At 43.6% G+C, this 20,928-nt stretch overlaps 1 protein-coding gene across 1 annotated transcript; it reads right to left on the reverse strand.

Annotated features, from left to right (window-relative positions):
* Window positions 1-1,040: 1,040 nt before the first annotated feature.
* fpgs (folylpolyglutamate synthase) lies at window positions 1,041-17,157 on the reverse strand. Its single transcript, XM_035392142.1, has 15 exons — window positions 16,906-17,157; window positions 14,718-14,846; window positions 14,387-14,440; window positions 14,139-14,203; window positions 11,134-11,248; window positions 9,965-10,042; window positions 9,240-9,301; window positions 7,936-8,038; window positions 6,480-6,557; window positions 5,946-6,093; window positions 5,300-5,383; window positions 4,716-4,866; window positions 3,866-3,941; window positions 3,372-3,438; window positions 1,041-3,024 (listed from the first exon to the last, which is right to left on the reverse strand). The coding sequence occupies exons 1-15, from the start codon at window positions 17,035-17,037 to the stop codon at window positions 2,645-2,647; spliced, it is 1,722 nt and encodes a 573-aa protein (XP_035248033.1). The 5' UTR covers window positions 17,038-17,157; the 3' UTR covers window positions 1,041-2,644.
* Between the last annotated feature and the right edge of the window lie 3,771 nt (window positions 17,158-20,928).

A 20,928-nucleotide genomic window follows, 5' to 3' on the forward strand; every position in this document is an offset into this window, starting at 1 on the left:
GGCGACGCTTTATTAGCAAATCCAGAGCGAGACTAAAAAAGGGCTAAAAACGAGAAGTATCCTACGGCTACATTATAGCCCATAACATTTTATAAACAAATTTTTGTCGATTTTATAACGCTTCAAGTCCTCCAGCAGTTTGATCTGTGGTATTTTAAACATTTAAGGGGTAAGATCACAAAAATGTGATCAGAATGTTCTTACCTGAACATTATAATGCTGGTTAACCCTAATTGAAGCCATTGGTAGCTTGGAAAACTTCAGAAAACCCATTTAAAATTGATTAAGAATCAAGGCAAATATCACGAATACAATAATACAAATGCAAAATGATATGTTTCAGGTCTTTTAAAAAGTTTTTTTTCTTGAAAAAATATTAATATATTGCTCATTTTTTAATGGCCATAGGTACCCATGCTACAGTAGAAAATATTTGACTCATTCAAAATCATTAACAAACCTGTGTCCTAACCATTCTTCAAGCTGCTGAACACAGCCGTCAACTTGCCTTTACCCTCAGACTTGCGGTTTTCCTAACCCTAACCCTAATTTGGGCCCTTAAACCATTACTGCAGCTAGAGTAGCCCATAACATTTTATAAACAATTTCATCACATTCAAAATGTATATTGTATATGGAATTAAATTTGTCACATGTTCTGCAATTAGTTCAGAGACTGTTTATTAAAATTTAATTCAGGTGTTGTGCGATTCAAATGATTTATGGAATTCAAGTATATAGCCAACTTTTGTGACCAAATCATCTCCGATTCTTTAGTTTCTAACCAAAAAGCCACGTGCAGTGTCATATTTATGTAAAGCACACTGGGTTGCCTCTGTGTATGAAGTATGCTATAGAAATAAATTTTGATTGATTGATTGATATCACGGGAATAGATTTCCTTATCGCAAACTAATTGTGGCTCTGTGGGAAAAAATAATATCCTGCAGCAAACAGTAGCATTTTCCGGGGACACCCCGTCCCAGCCCAAACGATTCCCGACACATGGCAATACATATTTCAATAAGATGACGTTAGCATTTCTGACATTTGGAAACATGTTTATTCAAAGAAACGTGAAGAATATGATGTTCCACATAAAAAGAGGTTGAGACATATAGACCGCAAAGAACGTGGCCTTTCCGTACAAAACAAATGTAAAAATTTTAGTCAGTCTGTGTAAAGATGGCACCCTTCACCATAATGCGTTTGATACCAGATGGCATTCACTCATTCAGAGATCAACTGTACTTCCACCTGTGACCAGGTGTAGCCTACACTCTTGCAGTTTTACTTAAGCTAATGTCTGCCAGAGTTGTGTCGACAACGAATCAAACACCAATAAGGAGCGTTTGTTAACCAAATCACCAAAACGGTTCATAGGCCTACACCTTTTGTTCTTGTGCGTGGGCTAACGGCGCTGAAAATAGTGGTAACACCGAGCTAAAAACAACTTCAGCTCGAACGACTTAGTTTTAAATAAATTAATTCCATTTCCCAAATTTCAAATCATTAGCATAATTTAGTCATTTTCAAATATTCTATACCGTTCGAGACCACATATTTAGTTCATGCAATCACGTCCATGTGTAATTTGGAACACGTCAAAAAGGCAAGGGAACAGATTAGCGCCAATGAGTCATCAGAATTCCTTGCACCCTGGAGGGTGGCCAATGCGGCGAGGGTGGCCTACTGAACGCAACAGGCCTTTTCTTTAATTGTAATAAACAATTAAATTCACACATGTTAAATTATTATTAGGCTCATTTAAATTTTATATAAACATTTATCTTTTTTTTAATTCACAGAATTCATTGTACAGATCAATATTATGAGAATCATGGCACAAGGCTGACAGTAAAAAAATACTATCCAAGATGATCACCTGATATTTACATTGGCCACACAATGGCAGGGAAAAATTAAGCACAAATATTTCAAAGGCATGAAAATTCCCATTTAACATGAGATTGAAGCTAGTAAATTAATGCATAATAGTTATACTTGTAATCCATATCAATTGTTGGGTTTAAAAAAAACAAAACAAAACAAAACAAAAAACTCCACCCTGCATCACAAAAGTTTGTGCAGGATTCAACATTAAATAAACCTCTGAACTCAACTCTCAACTCTCTACAGTCGCAAGCCAATGAGGAGCAAACCTAAGAGTAAACAAGCAAATCTAAATTCAAGGTGCAGGGGCTCACACCTGGGCTAAAAAAAAAGCACGAAAACTGTGTAATCCAGTATTTTCCAGAGAAAAAACAACAATGCAATCCTGTACACACCAAACCGTGATGACGGAAATCAGCCCAATGCTAATGTAAACAGCTTGCTTCAAGTATCGGGACAATTAGTGTAATGGCTCACTGTGGCACATGGTAAGGCTACAGGGCGTGTAAGAGTGGAAGTGAGAATGAGAGGGTACGAGAGAGAGAGAATGCAGCTGGCAACTGAAGAGAGCAGACACAAATAACAGGATTTTCAAGTTTTGGTGAACTGGAATCTGATTGGCTACTTCCCCATGCCCTTGCTAGTCCCTTCCTCATCGACTACCTAGAACGAGCCCCTCCCAAGAGACCAAATATTAAACTTGGCAACCTCTGTCACATCGAGTTGAGCAGTGAGTGATATAATTTCTCGGTTAGGCCGTGGAGGCGGGGTCCAGGTGTTTGAGGACCCCGCCCACCAGGTGCAGGCTGCCGGTGATGAGCACGTGGATTTTGGCGGCCTCCCTGAGGGGCTCGGCTTTGGTGGCGACGCTGGGCTGCACGGGCGCCACACGCTTGCCCGCGACAGAGAGCACGGGGTCCCTTCCCTGGCCGATCCACTGGAGGGCGCTCAAGATGCAGGGGAACACCAGCGTGTCCGTGCCCCTCCGCTCGGCCACCATGGGGAAGCTGCCCGGGATCAGCAGCTCGGCACTCGGCTGCGCCCCCTGCCCGCTCAGGGTCCTCCAGCTGCTCTGGTTGTCCAGGCAACGGGTCAGCATGTTCTCCACGGTTACGTTGAAGTTCTGCTGGTCTGTCAAAACATACAGACTCGCACGTTTAAAATACCATTCGGGGAACACAAACACACATGCGATATTAGACTGCTGACCTGAAGACATGCATGCACGGACATGCCCACGCATGCATATGAACATACGCTCTCCTTCTGTCACTATCGCACATGCACTGTCTTTAATACTGACCTGAGAACACCAACACGTGTGCACACACACTACCATTTACAACACTGAGAACACACACGCACGCTCTAACGGACAAATGTGTGAACAACAAAACATCGAATAAAAATCCAAATGATTAGCACTACGGTTAAAGATGAGCCAAAAAGCTGTATAAAATGAAGGCAGGTCTGCTCACCTGCATTACTGGACGCCAGCACCTCTGTGATATTGGGGCAGAAAACAGCAAAGTCGAAGTGGCAAGGCTGAGAGGAAGCAAAATGGAGAACTACTTAAACACATACATCAGAAACTATTACCAGATAATACTGAGGACTTGGATAAGAAAGTAATTATTTAATAATATAACTGAACTTAGACACATACATCATAAAGTAAATACTACTGAGCAACATAAATAAAAATTTCCAAGTAACTGAAAATATTTAAATATGGCCTGCAGACAGCAACTTTTCCAAAACCATTTCAATACACCAGTGTTCTTCCTGCCGGCCTGATTTTAATGATGTGTACGCGTGAAACATTTCCACCTACTGTTGACAAAGAAATATAGAACACATGTAGAAGATGTAACGTGCATGCCTGGACAAAGCAGACGCCTTCTGGAAACATCCCTAGCGAATTAAGCTATCTTAAATGCACACTCCCATGAAGTTCCCACGCCGAACTCACCACCAGCAGTTTCAGCATGGCAGCCGAGTCGCGCTCGCCTGTGGCGTTGAACAGCAGAACCCTGACCGCCGGGACCCTGCGGAACGGGACAGGAAGGGGAGCGCATGGAATTATTACCAACGAAATAACAGGATTTAGGATTAGGTATCGTTAGCATACTACTAACACAATACTATTATCATAAAGGGAATGATTATGCGAGCGCATGGAATTATTACCAATAAAATAACAGGATTTAGGATTAGGTATCTTTAGCATACTACTAACAGTACTATTATCATAAAGGGGAGGCTTAAGTATCGTTATTCCACTTCTTAGTAAATGCATCGTAAGAATATATTTCATTGGAACAATGGAAAAATCACATGACTCTCCGTTTGTACTCTAAATATTCCCCGGTCAACTGAAAATGGAACGATGAGCGCACAGGAGGCTCCTAACCCAGAGGTGTGCCTTATTTTCTGAATAAAATGATCATAATTCTTTAATTTGTTTTCTAAAAACCGTGACATTACATTCATTTAGCAGACACGCTTATCCAAACTGATTTACAATGTAGTCATGATAACCTGGAATGTCACTTCTAACCTAAATTTATTTTATTACTGAACATTTCAAATGGACATTTAATTACAGAAATAGGCCCACAATATAATAACATGTAAAGATATATACTAATGCAAGTGCCCGGTGGTAACAGGCAGCAGCAAAAACGGTGGCAAGTGGGCGGACTCAAGTGGTGAGCTAGCTTCAGATATGAGGAGGAGGGTCTTAAGCAACACAAGGTCGGGGTTTAAGGGGTGAGGCTTAGTGAGGGGGCGGAGCTTGCGCTCCGAGGGGCAGGGCTCACCCAGCGGCCCGCTCCAGGTGGGCGGCGGCCTCGCTGAACCAGCGCACGCAGGCCAGCATGCTGCGCGTGGTGTGGGCTCCGTCCAGGAAGTAGGCGATGGGGCCGTGCTGCAGCGTTTGGGTTCGACCCGGCCACTCGGTGTCCTTCAGTCCTGAGCGGGGCGGAGCAGGGAAACAGCCAGAATCAGACCTGAACCGCCACTCAAATCAGCCACTCAGATCAGTCAGAATCTGATCAGTAAAGAGTACAGGAAACTCTGTACTGGAATAGGTGTGTAATGATGGGTGCAGAGTACAAGTGTGATGCAACTGGTACAGGGCTGTTATTTGATTGGTGTAGAGTGTAGGTGTGAATACAATTTGCGCAGAGAGAAGGTGTTATATGACAGGTGCAAAGTGCTTTTCTTTGTTTGGTGTAGAGTGCAGGTATTATTCGCTTGGTGCAGATTGTTGATTTTATTTTATTGGTGCAGAGTGCAGGTGCTATTTAATTGGTGAAGAGTGTAGGTGTTACTGTGTTATTTGATTGGTGCAGAGTGCATGTGTTATTTGATTGGTGCAGAGTGCAACGTCAGACCCACTGACCTTTCAGCATGATGTGGCTGGGCTGGAAGGGCGGGGCCTGGGTCAGACCTGAGTGCTCATTCGCAGAAGAGGGGAGGGGCTCATCTGGAGGAGAAAAGACCATCAAAAATAGACAGATACTCTCACACACACACACACACAGACAGACACGCACCTGCACACACAGATATACAGAGACCTGCACAAACACACACACACACAGACAGACACAGACCTGCACACACAGGCACAGACAGACACACACCTGCACACGCGCACACACACACACAGACACAGACGCACCTGCACACACACACATGCGCACACACACACAGACAGACACGCACCTGCACACGCACGCACACACACACACACACACACAGACACAGACAGACACGCACCTGCACACACACACACACACACAGACAGACACGCACCTGCACACACAGATATACAGAGACCTGCACAAACACACACACAGACAGACAGATACAGACCTGCACACACACGCACATACACACAGACAGACACGCACCTGCACATGCACGCACACACACACACGCACACACACACACACAGACAGACAGACACGCACCTGCACACACACACACACACACACACACACACACACACACACAGACACGCACCTGCACATGCAGGTGTGTACCTGGCTGGTAGCGGCGCTGTAGCCAGGCTTGGCTGAGCTGCAGGGCGAGGGAGGCGTTGGAGTGCTGGTGCTGACCCGCCAGGCCCAGCTGCAGCGACCCGCTCGGCACCGGGTACTCCTCCAGCCCGGGACACACCTGCAGGGAGCACTGAGACCAGGGGACAGCCAATCATATAACCAATCAGCCCGTCAATCAACCAACCAGCCAATAACCCAATCAACCAATCTGCTCACGACACACCTGCAGGGAGCACTGAGACCAGAGAGCAGCCACTCATATAACCAATCAGCCCGTCAATCAACCAACCAGCCGATAACGCAATCAACCAATCCGCTCAGGACACACACACAGGCATCATGGTGCATGCGAGTTAGGTAGGGGATGTAGAGAGAGGGAGAGAAGACTCACCCCCTCTCGCTTTCTCACTCCTCCCCTCTCTTCCCCTCCCTCACTCTCCATTGTTCTCACTCAGTCAGATCTTCCATTCACGCACTCCCTCCATCGTTCACACTCCCCCTTCCTCCCCCACTTACCCCAATCTCCTTTGCTCTCTCCTCTAGCACAGCCATTGGTCCATCAGGCTGCTTCACAGTGAGGGCCGGAACTCCAGGCTGCCAGGAAGAACAAAAGATGTGACATCACATCACTACATCACCACACGTTAAATTCATTTAGGAGACACCGTTATGTTATGCAGAGCGATAAGAAACTCATGTTCCTTTTTTCAGGAACAAAGTTATTGGCACTGTTGATGATAACAGCAAAATTCCTCACATGGGATTTGACAATGTGTGCTAATGGTAAAGACTGGAGTTGTGAGACCAATCTTTCACTACGCTCCTTGACAACAATACCTAAAACGTCCATTTTATCGCTATTCAGTTGGAGGAGATTATGGGTCATTCACATATTAGTGTCAGAACTGCTGTTCATAAAGGAGTCGAAGGGGCTAAAATTATCTGGAGTCACAGCAAGTGCATCGTCAGCATAAAAATGAAAATGAATATCATATTTTCCGACGATAGCTCCTAAAGGTAAGATGCAGAGACTGAATGACAGTGGGCCAAGAATTGAACCTTGTGGAACACCATACGTGCTGCTGACTTTAAGAAGTGAAGCCACCTTATGAAACCATAAAACCCCAATTTGTTAACCCCTTTGTGCAGGCGCTCTAGTGGCCAAGACACCAGCGTCGCGAGATTGCTAAACTCAATTCCGGAATGTGGAGTTTGGGAGGCCTGTATAAAGCAACTGCTAAAATTGTGTGTTTAAAATTGTGTTTAAAGATTATTCAAGACATTAAAATTAGTTGTATTCGCCAAAGGAAAGTTTCTAATAACCCATTGCAGATGCAAGGGTACTAGCAGTACCACAGGATCTCCTTTCATTTCAAATTTCATGAGGGAAGGTAAAACCGGACGGTAAGGCTTCAACAAGTATGGCATTACCATCAGTAGCCAAGCCAGATTTCAGGTAAACACAAAAACAAGCCTATCCCATGTCTAATTTATGGTCATGGATATGATTAATGACCTAACGTTAATGAAAAAGACCTAACATTTAAAGGTGCCATATCGAGTTCATATTGGATAACGGTCTTATTTGGCTGAACTGTTTGTGCTTGATTGCTGGAAATACTGGCCGAGTTATTAGGATAGGCAGAAGTAGGAGGGCACATCACAGGAACATTTGCAGTGAAATCTGATCTCTTGCGTGTGACAGGGATATGAGCAGGAATGGAGTGTATTCAAGACTGCCTTAACGACGACCAGGTGGAAATTCAAAAAAGGGCAGAGATCAGTTAACTGGGTCTGCTTTCATCTAAATCAAAAATCAGGATTCCCACCGGGTAGCGCAATGTGTCACAAAGCAACTCAACAGTGTCACATCATGCCAACCTAAAACCCCAGAGAGTACCAAGATGACTTGGATCACCCTGCTAAAGGTGTTGTGCCAAGGACCCACTGACACACAAGCACACATTCTCACCTTAAAGATGCCACCTTTCTGCCAGGCGATCTTCTCTATGGTGTCTCCCAGGATGCTGGTGTGGTCAATGCCTAAGGAAGACACGCCACACACCCACGGTTTCCTGTAGGGGTAGGGAGACGTGGTAACCGATCCACACGTTTGTTATGATACTGCCTGATGCGGACTGACTCTGATTGGGTTTCAGGCTGCATATAAAACTCATTTCCTCAGTGGATTTAGTGGAAGTACGGTACTGGGCACAAATTATGCAAACCATGTGCTTAGAGAAGTTCAGTTCTCTAAAAACTTCTATCTGTGCCCTTTCTAATGTCAAATATTTCTTTTGTATGTGTTTTCTCATTTTATGTAGAAAAATCCTGGCCAAAAAATAGATATTCAGACTTATTTTGAGCAATTTTCTATAAAATTATATAAAATTTCCAACAGTAATATAAATTAGATTGCTCAAATATGTAGGTATGAACTAAAAATGTATAGGAAAACGCAATTATTATTACTTGATTATTTAACACAAAATGCCAATTTTTTCTTTATTTGTTTTATGCTGCTATTACATTTATTACATATAACATTCATTATGGCTAAATCAGAAACTGTTGCAAAATATTGCATTAATCACCAAAATCACCTAAATCTGTTGCACGGTACATCTCATGGTGGAGCGGGACCAACGGTCCAGTCACACAAAATGGCAGAGCGTTACCTAGCAGCACGCTGACATTAAAGCTGCAGTGGTAGAGGCGTGGCAGGCACTAAAAATCTGAGCCAAGGGGCGCGGTACAGGGCAGAGGGGACAGGGGGGATGGGGGGGTAGGGCACACATTTGAAAGCCTGGGGGCCATAGAGACGCATTCGAGCATAATGGCCAGCTGAACTGACTCTACTGCATAGCCCCATATCCCATACCCTGAAACTAAATTCAACCGAAAATAAGCCTGGAGCTCCTGGCCCATGCTGCACTGGGGCTTTGACTGTGCGCATATTCAGTGATAGTGAGGTTTTCAGTTCATAATACAAACGTATGAGGCAGTGGGAACCAACCCTGAAGATCTACCATCTTGTAGGTTTTCATTTCAACCCTAATTTAGCAAAGCAGACTATTAATTAGCAGCTAAACTTGATCTCTAGCTGTTGAATGAGGTGTGCTGTGTTAGCGCTGGCCATGCTAACCTCACTATCACTGAATATGCGCACAGTCAAAGTCCCAGTGCAGCGTGGGCCAGGAGCTGTGGGCTCGGAGGTTACGTTTATTGTGGGTTTAGTGTAGTTTCATCAGCAGGGCGTTTCTTTGAGTTTCTCACTTTATGATGTTTGTGCAGTCATATGCTCCTCCAATTCCAACCTCGATCACCGCCAAGTCAACCTGAATCACAAAGAAGGGACCGTCAGAAAAGGAAGAATACCGACAAGTCGGGAGAAACTTTTACATCAGCCAGGGAACAGTTGCATCAGAGGTGTTGGCTCTCCGGAGATTCAGCACAGCCGTGCAGAACGCTGGCACGTGGGTAACCGGGGGAAACCGGCAGTGGTGCCAACACTCCCTGCACACTGACACACAACACCCACTGGGGCATGGGGGGGGGCGAGAGGAATGCAGGGGCATGTAAATGGAGGAGAGAGAGGTAGGGGGAGAGAGAGAGGAAGAGAGACCAGCAGCTGTGGCTATGGGCTATGGGAGGGGGCAGGTGGCTCCATATTGAAATTGCACCCTGCACCACTGCGGCAAAATGCATATATTAATAACCAGCATGGGTGCTGTGAAGTGTGTGTGCATGTGTGTGTATATGTGTGTGTGTGTGTATATGTTCATCTGTGTATGTGTGAGTGTGTGTGCGTGCGTTTGTCTGTGTATGTGTCAGTGTCTGCGTGTGTGTGCATGTGTGTGTGAGCATTTGTGTGGGTGTTCATCTGTGTATATGTGAGGGTTTGTGTGTATGTGTAAGTGTGTGTCTGTTTATGTGTTCGTGTGTGCGTGTGCATGTGAGCGCGTGTTATAACACACCCCCTGGAGGTGCTGTGCTCCTACCTTCTCGTGCAGGAAGACGTGGAAGGCCAGGATGGTGAGGAAGCGGAAGTAGGCCGGCATGCTGCCGCCGTGGGCTTCCTGGAGGAACACGGGAGACCAGACAGGAAGTGCGGTTAGCCTACAGGAACAACAGTGCCCTTCTTCCACATCCCTGAGCTGATGCAACATCTTCATTACACACAAAGGCAGAGAACACGCTCAGCATCCGCCTGACAACTGGCTGGGCGTGCGGTCACATGATGGACGTGGTCGCTGTTAAATCAGGACCTTGATGCCTCGCATTTTCCCCCATTAAGGAGTCACAGAGAGGATGCAGGCTCAAATTTGTCCAAGTGAGGCTGAAACACACACTGGGTCACGATCAGCTCATAAGAAAACAGATAGGGACCATAAAACTGCGTAACAGACAACCTTCCTCAGCTATGTATTCAGTAGAAAAATGTTTTTTGTTTTTTTACATCAGCAGATTATTTTTATCAGTAGGTTCAGTGAGTGTACCACAAACACCACCCATTCTTTCACTAATCCCCAACAAAATACTGAAGTTTCATTAGGACCTTATTGAAGAGTTCAGTGACTGTGCCACACCTGGGATTTGAACCTGAAAATCTACTTCAATAAGACTCACTTTAGCAGGTAGTTGCATATTAGGCATATAGCTCTCTGACATAAGACAAGCCAAAGTAGTGCGTGTCACAACCATAAACACGCCCATTTCTTAGAAGTAACCAATAGCTCCGGCTGCCGGATTTATGAGACTATTTTAATATGGCCTAGAGATCATATCTGAGATTAAGCCTGCAGTTATTTCCGTAATGTGTTTAGTCTGTCGAATCTAATGGTTTATAGGGGCCTAACCAGGGCTACACAACTCTTGTCCTGCGTGATTGTCCTGGTGACTGTGAAGGTTATTCTTCCTAGCAATCTTGGCTTAATTTTTTTAAATGGCTGAAAACGCCAATGTCGTTTCAGTAAAACTTTTCCACCAAGGATACGTGCGCAGTCCATAACGATAGCTCAAATAACTCAGCACAGCTTTAAGCAATGTTCAGTGAATGGACGTCACGTTCAATGAATGATTACGGCATTATTAAGGGCAGGAATTATGGTGAACATAAAATCCTAAAATGGACGGGATCTGCCTCTAAAGACAAAGAGAGCAGCCCTACCTTTGTCTCATCCAGGCGCCCATACACCTGCCAGAAGTACTTTGTGAAGAGCTCTTTGCTGATTGGCTGGCCATCGATCCGGATTCTCTCTCGAACCTGGACCAAATGCGGCGAGCTGCAAGCATGAAAGGATATTCAACTCAGCCTTTTTTCTTATTTAAAAAAAAACAAAAAACGTCTCTAGATAATTGCATTTTTTTGGCCCATCTCATCTCTGCCCTGTCCATTCCTCCACCGACCGCCAGTCTTCACTCAACAGTCCACCAGCTGAGCTGCAGTCATTGCATTAGGGAAGCAGAATATGCGCGTAGCTGGAGCAGGGAGACTATAGGCATTTAACCCCTTAGCACAAGCCCCCTAGTGGCCAGGACGCTGGCATCCCCAGATTGCTCAACTTACAAATTCAGTGCTTATGCAACCAGACTGGAAACAACAAACACTGTGTGCTAGCTTTATTAGTAGACAATACACAACAAGTATGCCAACTACACAGTTTGTAAGCACCACCACTGTCATGTAGTTCATCCATTTTACAAGTACCCCGGCATTTATATGACCAATCAAAATCAAGAAATCATGGAGCTGTTTTGATTGGCTTGAAAAGTGATGTGGCTGTAAGTTCTAGGTTATAATCTATTTTTATACGGTCTATGGTTATAATGGTCTCATTAGGTCTCCTTGTGTCCAACACATAATACTGCAGTGTGATGAGCAAACAAACTGATGGAGACGATTCATAGTCCTCCCCGCCGATTTCCTTGGTTGGGGGACAATTATACGCTGCCCTGCCACCAAAGTTGTACATTTCACTTGAAAGACAGAGCAGTTAGACAAAGAACAACAAAAATCCATCAGCCCCAAACGGTACAAATCTGACAACAGATACGTCAATCTCCAGTCCTTGAGGGCCTTAGCCAATTTAGACCTTCAAAAACAAGTGGTGTGAACACTTCAGCCAATCAACAGCTAATCACTTAAGTGCTGAAACACCAAAAACCACCAAATACTCTGTCCCTCCAGGTTTGGAATTTGACACTCCTGCGTTTGGAATTTGAACCATTATCTGAACAATTTGTTTGCGCACATCAGATTGGCCTAGGGCAGGTTGATATACCGCAATGAAAATTGTCAAATATTTTTTCAGTATTATAACAATCATCACCACAGTGTGGTGTATTGCCTTTCTTTTCATCTTTTTTTCCTTTGATCATACTTGATGCGGTAGTAAACTGGTTGGCTTCTGGGAAAAACATCACAGTTTGTATCTACTGGGTGTTGATAAGGCAGCAAATCAACAGCAATGTCGTACAGCGTCCACGTGACGTGTTTTTGTCAATCACACAGAAGCTGCAAGGGCCAGCCCTACATTCCATGTTTAACCAATATTTATTGCTCCATTTTGATGATTGGACTGAAGCGCATATTGAAAGTGCATTTACGGTGTGTCCCAGTCCACTTTGGCTAGTTTAACGGTGCATAATTTGAGCACAAATTAAGGTGCAAGGTTCAAATGGAACTTAACTGCTAAATTAATAGTTAGGTCTTGGATGTAACAAGCGGTTAATCAGAGTAAATGGTAAATGGACTGCATTTATATAGCGCTTTTATCCAAAGCGCTTTACAATTGATGCCTCTCATTCACCAGAGCAGTTAGGGGTTTTGGTGTCTTGCTCAGGGACACTTCGACACGCCCAGGGCGGGGATCGAACCGGCAACCCTCCGACTGCCAGACAACCGCTCTTACCTCCTGAGCTATGTCGCCCCCAGAGTGTCATCTCACATTCTCTTTAAAGCCACCTGTGTTTCCCCAGGGCAGACTGCTTATATAACAGAGGATTTAGCAAGACATCAATAAGACAGATTTACCACTGACAAAACAGACCTGCTCATACAAGAGGTTAAAGTGTGCAAGCAGAGAATATATGGAAATAACAAGGTTCCACTGAGGTTCTTTAAAATGGTTTTGTTCAGTTATGAAGTAACAGGTGAAATCATCGAGGTTCTAACTGTTGAAAGTACCTGGTCAGTGTAATTTTCGCATAAATATTATGACTAGTCAATTATTGCTTTTTCATCATACTGTATTTTTCGATATAAACAATAATAATTTTTCACACTGTAATCTTCATATGTTCATGCATGTTTTGCACGCCCCTGTGTGTGTAACAGACAGGCGGGTGTACACACATTGTGTAACCCGCCTATGTAGGCACATTACCATCTTAGTACTGCGCCTTTAAAATAACAACGAAACAACTGCGACATGAATTAAGAACCGGTTTTAGTTGGTCTCAACACTTTCAGCTGGATCAAAATAGCAAGACACCAACAATGCGCCTGACCAGACCTCATCTTAAGACCAACCTGCTATTCAAACTGGAAACCAGAAAAGATACTAGCGCCAAGTCTAAGACAGAGCCCATAAATGTCTATTCAACCTTAATTTGAGCCAAAATAAATAAATCACCAGCTCCGTACTGTTTTTATACAGCTGTCGGGGCTAGAATGTGCATAATTTGTTATGCAAACAAAGTCAAAACATGGGAGGATAACTACGCCAGCATTAGGATATACAGTCCCACAGCACTGACACAACATACAGAAAGGACCAGTTATATTGAGAAAAATTAGCCAAACACATTACAACAGACTACCTGAACATCTTGTGTTTCAGTTACTCATTACTTACGCACACACATAGCCAGGCAAGCAAAGTCCACCTGGGTCATTCCTCCTGAGTAAGGGCAGAGTCAAATACCTTTACGTAACCCCCGATTCAAAGTCACCTGCTTGTATTTATACCAAAAACCGCACTGTCATGTGCTTTATATCAGAAGCAAGATCCCGCAATGCCCCTCAAAAGAAGTACCTGTAAAATCACCAGATATTCAGCTAATTTGGAGCAAGTCATTGTTTTTCTCCCTGATTTACATGATACACTTTTTAAAGGATTAGCACATTAAAGTGCGCAACCATTTGACCAAAAAAAAAAAAAAACAACGCACCTGTAAAATCCTGTGCGGAATCCGTAATTCCTTAGGATCTGTTCGGCGAAAGCACACGTCGATCCCTAAGGAGAAGCAAACGTGCAATTCCGTTAAAGTTTCATCTGGAATATTCATTGCCAAAAATGAAGGTTTTTGGATGCAGAGTTTATGCTTTACTAATAATGGACTTGTGCACACACTCTCTCGCAAACACTTGCATAATCTGTTATCAACGGAAAAAACTGCATCACACTCATCCAATTCACCTTCCCCTTTGTACCGGTCACATGGATGATATTTAGATGGTCAAGCTCATCCACCTGCAAGAGGAAAAGGCCTTTGGTTAGGAGAACACTGGGGACAGCCTGGTCAGACCATTCAAGCACACAGGAATGAGAGCTGTTGGCCAGAAACTAATGTAAAGGTAAACTCTAATGTAAAGGTAACATAAACGCACACACGGCAAGTGCAACATTTGCACACGCAGTGAATCTGCACAAACGCAGCACTTACAGCGTGTGCGCACACACGAGCCCGGCCGGTACAGTGGCGCGCTCTCAGGTGACCGCGGACACGCTTGTCGCCGTGGTGACTCACCGTCAGCCCAGAGCGCTGCAGGAAGGCGCGCATGGCCTGCAGCTGCAACTCCGGGTTCCCGCGCTCCCTCCGTACCTGCTCCAGGGCGGCGGCGTTGGTCTGCAGCGTGTTGAGCGTGCACACGGCATCCTGCAAGAACACGCAATGCGTACACGGTCAGCCGTACCGAACGCCACCACGACAACACCACCACCTTAACACGTGACATTTAGACTGCCGTAATTTACCATTTCAAAGTGCTTTAAGCTGAAGGCTCACTTCAACCATCACCAATGCGTAGCACCCACTCTTGGGTGATGCATGGCAGCCATTCTGAGCCAGAATGTGCGGAACACAGCTGAGGTTGAGGGGTCAGGGGTTATGAAGCCAGGCAAAACTATGAAATAATGAGGTTGCCAGAATGATTGGGCCACATGGGGAAGTCGACCACTACTCTGTACAATAACCAAGAGCCATTAGATTTTCTGTCAGTCCTATACCAGGGGTGGGTAATTCCAATCCTAGAGGGCCAATGTTTTTGTTCCCATGTTTCAGTGTATTTCAGACTGAAAAACAACCCTTTCAAACCGAAACACAAGGACAGTCTTCAGTTGTCATTCACATGCTTATGAAGAAATCCAACGTTACCTAAAAAGTGAACAATAATGAAATTATAGGGCTAAAACAAGTTTGCATGAAACAAACATGACCCTCCATGCCCACCCCTGCACTACACCTGTCAACTTCAGACAGCCACACAAAGAGTCCGTTTAAAACACCCCGCACGCGCGCACACACACACACACACACACACACAGTTGCGCAGAGCAGCACATATTGTGCAGCCAGTCTCATTAGCGGTCAAACTCATGACCCTGTAACGGGCATGCACTGCAATCCAAATTTACTAAAGTTCTAGCGTTCTCGCTACATTTGTGAGAAACAGACCGTCTGTACGAGGTCACACAGATAAAAGTATTGTTGCCGTGTACATATACATATGCAGGGAACTGTGGTCAAGGAGAAAGCGAGCTTTGCCTACAGCAGTTAAACGTTCACTATTGAATGCAATTTAATACAATATACCATTTAAACGCACTTCGCTTACACTTGCAGGGCAAAAGCATCAGAAGCAACGATAGGGCATTTAGCTATATAACCGACTGCCAACTTCCACAGCTGTCCAAATCTCATTTAAAAACTTAAATAATAAAATATAAATATGTTCAAACGTTTCCCATTTAAAAAATGCATTGTATACAACGGTAAAACGTGTATTACGTTATTTTCCCCGTGCTCAGTCATGGACACTGGCAACTGATGTTCCGGGTATTATGTCACAGAATACCAAAAAGTTAACCCTATTGAGATGAGGTTTACACGTGGCCTCTATTCTGAACCTGTGTTTTCAAGATAACGTTAGTCATGCCAGCCAGGTAACAACTTTATCATGGTGGCTGTTTATATTTCCTTTACCAAAAAATAAACGAATCCAGTAGTGCTAGCTAAACTACACCTTTGCTAACTTAACTTTACAAAAAAAAAGCGTGACTAGCTAGACATCAAACCAAATGAAATTATCGATCAATATTTCAAATATATTTCAGTTCGCTATAACATTAGCTATCTATTTAGTGACAGAAAGTTTGGTTAAGCAACAGTTAAACTTAGACAATGCTTGTAATTGAACGTCAATTAAATTACTTGCCCGCGACTGTAACAGTGGCGAGCCAGTCTTGAATTTGTTGGGGGAGCCCATACATCTTGCCAATTAAATTAATTAAACACCCAACTTTTAGCCGGGCCGCTGACTTGTAGACTGTCACGGCCATCTGGCAACCGCGCGCTACAAGTGCACCAAGTTCCAGTGGAACGGCGTGCTCTTTGGTAACTCGGTAGTGCTAGGTAGCTGCCTCGAGATATCCTCAAAGTTCCAACCACGAATCGGGCAAAAGAGCTGATGTAACACCATTTAGACGTTACAGCGAATAATTGAGGTACACCCAGCACCAGGTTACAGATGCGAACAACTTGGCTAGCTAAGCCAAGTACGTATTTTTAGAAACATTACCACGCAACATGGATGAATTAAGTTTTGTTAACCTAATCAGTTACCCGTTAATTCTCTATGCAAACTAGTCCACTGGATTTGGCAGGTCGGGACTGTCGCAAAGTGACAGGAGCAGGCGGTTTTCCGGAGTCACCGTACCTGATAGTCCATCCTTGGGAGTCGTGCAGCTTTGGTGATTGAACTCCTCAGTGTGGTGAAGTTGGACCAGTTTTGGCGGTGGAGAAAGGCAGCGAATAGATACCGCTCGAACACGCGGGACGAGCGCACCATCGTGGAGCAGCTTTGAACACAGGAAGCTACAACCAAATTTGGTGAGTGAGACTTCAATCGGACGTGTTCTCCTTTCGTGCGTGCATAGACGTTGCACGTGTACAGCTCCGTACAGCTGGCAGTTGTTGCTGACAGCAATCGGAGATTTCCGGTTAGAGTTTTTCAAAATAAAAGTTCGTAAATAATATTTCTGAAGTGTAATTTTGTTGTTTTCTGTTCTTGTAACTTATACAGTTGGATATAATTACATATGAATAATGTTCCCAGCAATTGTTGCTGCTGTCAGATTACTCTAGTGATATTTAGCATTTAGCATCCATTTATACAGCTGGATATATACTGAAGCAATGCAGGCTAATTATCTTGCTCAAGTGTCCTACCTGGGAATTGAACCAGTGGCCTTTACGTTACAGGACCAGCTCCTTACCCATTATACTACACTGCCACCACTGCTGTTTAAGTGTGGCCCAGGCATGCATTGCTATACATGTATCTTTAAGATCATACTCTTCCATTTGGTAAGGTGATTTCACAGAAATGACAGTATAATCTTGAAGATATAACCTTCTATCGCCACCTGCCGCTCCACACCACCGCCACCTGGCCCTGCCCATCATCTGAGCCGCTACCTCAAGATTGTCATTCAGCTCCCACTAATTTGATCAATATGAACATTGACTGACTGACCATGTTGGTCACCAAGCTACACCCTGAGCCGACCAGAGGAGGATTGGTTCCCCGCTTGAGCCTGGTTCCTTCTGAGGTTTCTTACCATCTGCCACAAGGAGTTTTTCCTTGCCACTGTTGCTTTAGGATTGCTCCTGTGGGGGTTAAGGCCAGGGATGTCAGTGAACCATATTGTGTCATTAGCTGATTTGTGAAATACGCTATTAAATACATTTTTATTTGATTTTATTTGATATGTGTCTACAGACTAAATATATACCCCCTTTCATTTGGTAAGAACTTTTTTATTTTTGAAATAATTAGCTTTGCAAATGTTGTGGTAGTGAACTGACAGCATATGTAAATATGCGATGGGGACATATTATGGGGACACCTGTCACCAAATACGCCATCTGTGCCCCTGCTTCCTTCCCACTGCACTTCCCTAACTGCCCGTTTTTTCCCTTGTCTCCCTCTCTCACCGCTGGGGCACCTGCCCTGAGTCCCAAGCGTACTGCAGGGCTGAGATGCCTGGACAGTCCGCCCCCCTCTGGTCCAGCCTGTATTGCCCCCTGGACCTCCACCTCATGCACCTGCACTCACCCAGTCCCGCACCTTTCCAGCACTCACCACTCTAGCTACCAAACTATTCAGAACTGATTGTTAACCGTCTGATCTGATCTGTTCTCAATTATGAAATGGCACCCCGACCCGGCCAGAGATCTGATTTCTCCTACGGTTTCCTCCTCCTCCACCCAGGGAGTGTTTCTGTCCCGCTGTTGTCTTTGGCATGATTTTGTCGGGGTATACAATAATAAGAATAATATATATATATATATATATAATAATATATATAGTTAGGCTGGGGTATACTGCATAAATTTGATTTGATTTCTATTTAATTGTGAAATTGCGAGCATTTCTAATTGTTTTTGCTTGATTCCTGGGCCAACGTACAATTTAAAATACACACAACATTTTGGGGCAAGTTTGCCTCCTTTTTCTTTCTAGCGATACACTGTAATAGAAATAGACATCAGAAGGATGGAGTTGGAATAAACATGAATGGAAAGTGGGAGGGTGGGAGAACACCATTCATGTTCACTCTCATTTCACTGTGCACTGACATCAATGAGCAGTAAACTGGAGATCATAATTTTAAAACTGCTATATAGTTTGAGAAAATGTGCAATGGAAATAATATATGGTAACTCAGTTTTAGAATATGGCTGTATGCAGCCATATGTGATGCATAATATGACCTGCATATTTAAGGTTATTGTAGTTATCATGTTATCATCATTGAAAAAATGAATGCAAAGCTGATTCCTAGACTTATTTTAAACCAGCTGGCAACTGTGTACAAATTTTATACAAAATGTATTTAAATAAAAGTAAATCTCTGAAAGCACAGAAAAAGTGGTTACTACGATGTTTTTTTTATTTATTTTTATGGCAGCTTTCATTTTGGTAGAATATGTAATAAAACTCACCGGAAGTTGTGACCCGGAGGTTATATACAGGAAGTCTAATTGTAGCGAGCTGGCTTCATGAAGCTCATGTGTACTGGAGCCGAACACCTAATTTAAATTGAAGATTGGCGTCACATTTTGAAGCAACAGGTTGCCATCTTTGAAGGCTCGTTGTATCGTCTGATGTTCTTGTTGTGTTTCCAAAACACTAGATACATGTTTAACGACGATGTCTACACTTGTGACGCTACTATATGGACATTATATCTAAATAACAAATATAGGGATCTGTAGCATTGCTATTGGCAACACATTACTTTCAAAGAGACCTGAACATGTGCACTGACCCTCCTTCTCGCAACCGAAACGCGTCCGTCAGAGGCAGCGCGTGGGATCAACCGCCTTTCGTCTCAGCTGAACGTCGCGCCACCGCCATCTAGCGGAAGAGCAACGGCAAGCGCAGGAATTTCATCCTTGCTTTTGATAGCGTGGGATAAAAAAAACCACCACTCAGGCCCAGTTCTAGATTAGAGTTTTGCAACCCTGGTCTTGAGGTATGAAGGACCAAAAATGCCCAAATTATAAATAAATTAATGACTCAATAAATAAATATACAGAGAAATAAATAAAATCTGGCACGAACGGGTATTTCTGCATTTATTTGTTGATTCATTAATTTCTGTACATATTTCTGTATTTATTTTTTCTTGATTCATTTATTTCTTTATTTCTCTGTCCGTGTGATAATGAGGGGCACAGCTTTTATATTTGGGCATAGCAATCAAGCTCAGAGTGGGAGAGTAGGAGGTCGGCACAGGCAGGGGCGGAGAAATATTCACCTTATGCCATGTTCTGGCATTCAACAGTGAACTGTTCTCTCGCTGACCCCAAAAAAAAGAGCAAAGTCACAGACAGACAAACCAGCTAATAAATAACTCTCCACAGCTTCCAAAGGCAGTATGTGAGAAGGGCGTCCAACTGATATGGTGTAATCTGAATTTTGGAGCGAAACATTCAGGCGATGAGCCACTTCCTCCAAATTGTTGGAACACTAGGGTGATGCAGCTAACTGGGACAAATTGACAAAGCATACACGCAAAAGAAAAGATAATCAGGACTAGCATTTATAGCTATGTTAGCCAGTCTCAAATCAAAATTCTCCTGCCAGTAGGCTACAGGCATTAGTGTAGGGGAGATAGGGGAAATAACTAACATAGCCTATATTGCACTGGGCTGGGTCTCGGAAACTGAAAGTACGTTGCTACTTTCATCATGCTTAAAACCTTTAAGACCACATTTGTACTCCGAATTTGACATTAAGACATTCAAATCATGAAACCAAAGACATTTTTGAGTAAAATCAGATGAAACAAAATACATTAGCTTGTAGTCACAGCTGATGTGATTATGTGATTGGCAACAGGGAACGAGCTGGCAAGCCTTCAAACCATACAAAACTCCAGTGCTACCATGTCATCTTACATTTAAATGCTTCAAAACTATATTTTACACTGGAATTGACATTGTGACATACAGATCATGAAAGCCAAGATATTGAAGTATTCGCATTGAAGTAGAAATAAATGAATATGGCAATAAATAAATGCAGATTTTATCTGTTTTTTTTATTTATTTCTGTGTACATTCCTATTTTTGTACATTTTTTTAATGTCAAAAGCACAAAAATACCTGTGTTGACATTCCCACGGCACTCTCCCCAGAAGTAATTTATTTTCAATGGAGAGAGAGGAGG

This window comes from Anguilla anguilla, chromosome 14, assembly GCF_013347855.1.
Source record: "Anguilla anguilla isolate fAngAng1 chromosome 14, fAngAng1.pri, whole genome shotgun sequence".
Lineage (NCBI taxonomy): Eukaryota > Metazoa > Chordata > Actinopteri > Anguilliformes > Anguillidae > Anguilla > Anguilla anguilla.

Bases quoted from the DNA above. Each gene is read 5' to 3' on its own strand.
- fpgs (XM_035392142.1), bottom strand. From the start codon at position 17,037: ATGGTGCGCTCGTCCCGCGTGTTCGAGCGGTATCTATTCGCTGCCTTT. The intron at 14,847-16,905 runs GTACGGTGACTC...GTGTTCTTGCAG, and splicing joins TCCCAAGGATGGACTATCAG to GATGCCGTGTGCACGCTCAA. The intron at 11,249-14,138 runs GTGCGTTGTTTT...TCATGCTTGCAG, and splicing joins TTCCGCACAGGATTTTACAG to CTCGCCGCATTTGGTCCAGG.